This window comes from Verticillium dahliae, genomic scaffold, assembly GCF_000150675.1.
Source record: "Verticillium dahliae VdLs.17 supercont1.4 genomic scaffold, whole genome shotgun sequence".
In the NCBI taxonomy this organism is placed as follows: Eukaryota; Fungi; Ascomycota; class Sordariomycetes; order Glomerellales; family Plectosphaerellaceae; genus Verticillium; species Verticillium dahliae.
Window position 1 is genome coordinate 1,299,249 of NW_009276925.1, and position 1,940 is coordinate 1,301,188.

The 1,940-nt window shown below is 57.8% G+C and overlaps 1 protein-coding gene across 1 annotated transcript; it reads right to left on the reverse strand.

Moving 5' to 3' along the window:
* Nucleotides 1–5: 5 nt before the first annotated feature.
* VDAG_02760 (uncharacterized protein) lies at nucleotides 6–444 on the reverse strand (the record flags this gene model as incomplete). Its single annotated transcript, XM_009653413.1, has 1 exon — nucleotides 6–444. A coding segment is annotated over exon 1 (327 nt), but the record flags the coding sequence as incomplete, so codon positions are not given.
* Nucleotides 445–1,940: the final 1,496 nt, after the last annotated feature.

Here is a 1,940-nt window from a genome sequence, read left to right on the forward strand (position 1 = left end):
GTCTTGTAGCCCTCGCTGAAGAAGCTCAGGACCGAGACGGCGCCGGTGCCGATGAGCTGGACAGTCAGGATGGCGTAGACCTTGCGGATGAACTGCATGCGGGATGTCGATGGTGGCCTCGGCGACGGAGCCGCCCAAACTTGAAGTCGTCGGGGCAGGTCGCCGTCCTCATCCTGACTGGCGCGCGGCGCGCCGCCGCCGAAGAGACGGGCCTCATCCTGAGCGGCGCTGCTCTCGGCCTGGTACGCTGGGGGTGCTTGGGAGTAGAGACCGTGCTCGTCGGCATCGGGGTCGTGAGTTGGCGCCTGCTGGTACTTGGTGTTGGCAGCCATGGTGGAAGCTGTCGTTGTCGCGCGCAGTTGTGTCTTGTCGCTTGTTTTTTCCTACGACACGAGATGGAAGTACGTGAAGTCGATGGCAGAGGTCCGGCGGTTATGAGCTGTTGATTGCGTGTTCACAGAGGGCGAATAGGTTCGTAGGCAGAAAGGAAACTTCGGGGGCGTCAGACGGATGAATGTCGTCAAGCGCACGTCCATGTGGTCACATGTGGGGTGGTGTGGCTGTGTTGGGTTTCTCGATTAGCTAAGCAGTAAAGAGATGTGGCTAGAAGAGTCTGCCCGGCTCCATCACAAGAGAGACACTCAGCGGTTCTGATACCAACAGCTTTTGACGCCAACTTTGCACTGTGCGATACTCAGAGGCATAGTTGGAAGAATGCACGGTGGCTCAAATTACTAGATGTGCTTGTAGAACATCCTATGCTCTCCAACTACATTCGGGAGTAAGGAGATCTATGAGCATTATTCGAGTGTAACATACAAAACAATACTGGCCAGATCCAGATCCGTTCTCCCTCGACTTCTCAACCTGCAGCCAACCTGATTCAACAGTGGAGGGGGCCAGCAGTTTCCCCCACGCATTGCACTGCATTTCACCTTGGTCGGATTTGGCTTGCGCTTCTCCTTGGGCGCCAGCAGACCCATGCGTTGAAGCATCAGGTGGACAGCCAGGCGAGGTGTACATGGCATGCGGCCTGGCCTGGCCTCGGAGCTGCACTCGAGTTACTTGGTCTGGACAGGGGCAGAGGGGCGGAGTGAGGGGCAGATGTTGATGGTTCGTCTCGAGGAGAGCACGCAAGAAAAGGGGCGCACCAACGGCTAGACCTCTCGAGATGGGTTTGAACAAAGCCCCCCTCCAGAATGGATCAGTTCCGCAATACTCAGCGCTGCTTTAAGTCTCATCCCGCACTTGCTGAGGTACATGTAGCTGTGGCTTGCAGCACCAGCCGGCCACCCGTGAATCCCATACAGAGTTGATTGGGCTTCAAAAATGTCATCTAACACTGAGGTGTTCGCAGCCAGCAATCACATTGCATATGACATTGGCTAGCTGTATCGTCCTTGTTGTAGGAAATTGTTGCAGGTAATGGCGGTGATTGACTGGCAGGGTGAAGGCCTTCGAAAAGCAGCAAGGGCGCTAGACCAACCTTGGCCACACTGCACGGTACATATACGTTCGTACCTGTAAACCGTAAAAGCCCAGCACCACCCAGTCCTGCACTCCTGCACTCCTGCACTCCTGGGAGCCCCTCTCGCCCCTGGCTAGCCGCTAAGATTGTGACCCCCAAGGACCCTATCCATGGACCACGCCCTGTCACAGGCTCTCAACCCTGTCAACTCTCGTGCTGCAAAGGCGGCTCACCGCCTTCAGTTTCGAGGCCGGCTCCTCCCAAGTCAACGCCCCTGATCTCCCAAAGTTGTGGGCCCCGAGCAGGGCCCAGCTCGCCTGCCCCAGCCTGCCCGCCAAACGAACCAACCAGCAGGTCTCAATTCGAGCAAAAATTGTGATGAGTCGGATCATATGCATGGAGTCGACATCGACGGCCAGCAAGCACCACCGCCGCCCGCCGGCCGGGGGGGGGGGGGGGGGGGGGGGGGGGG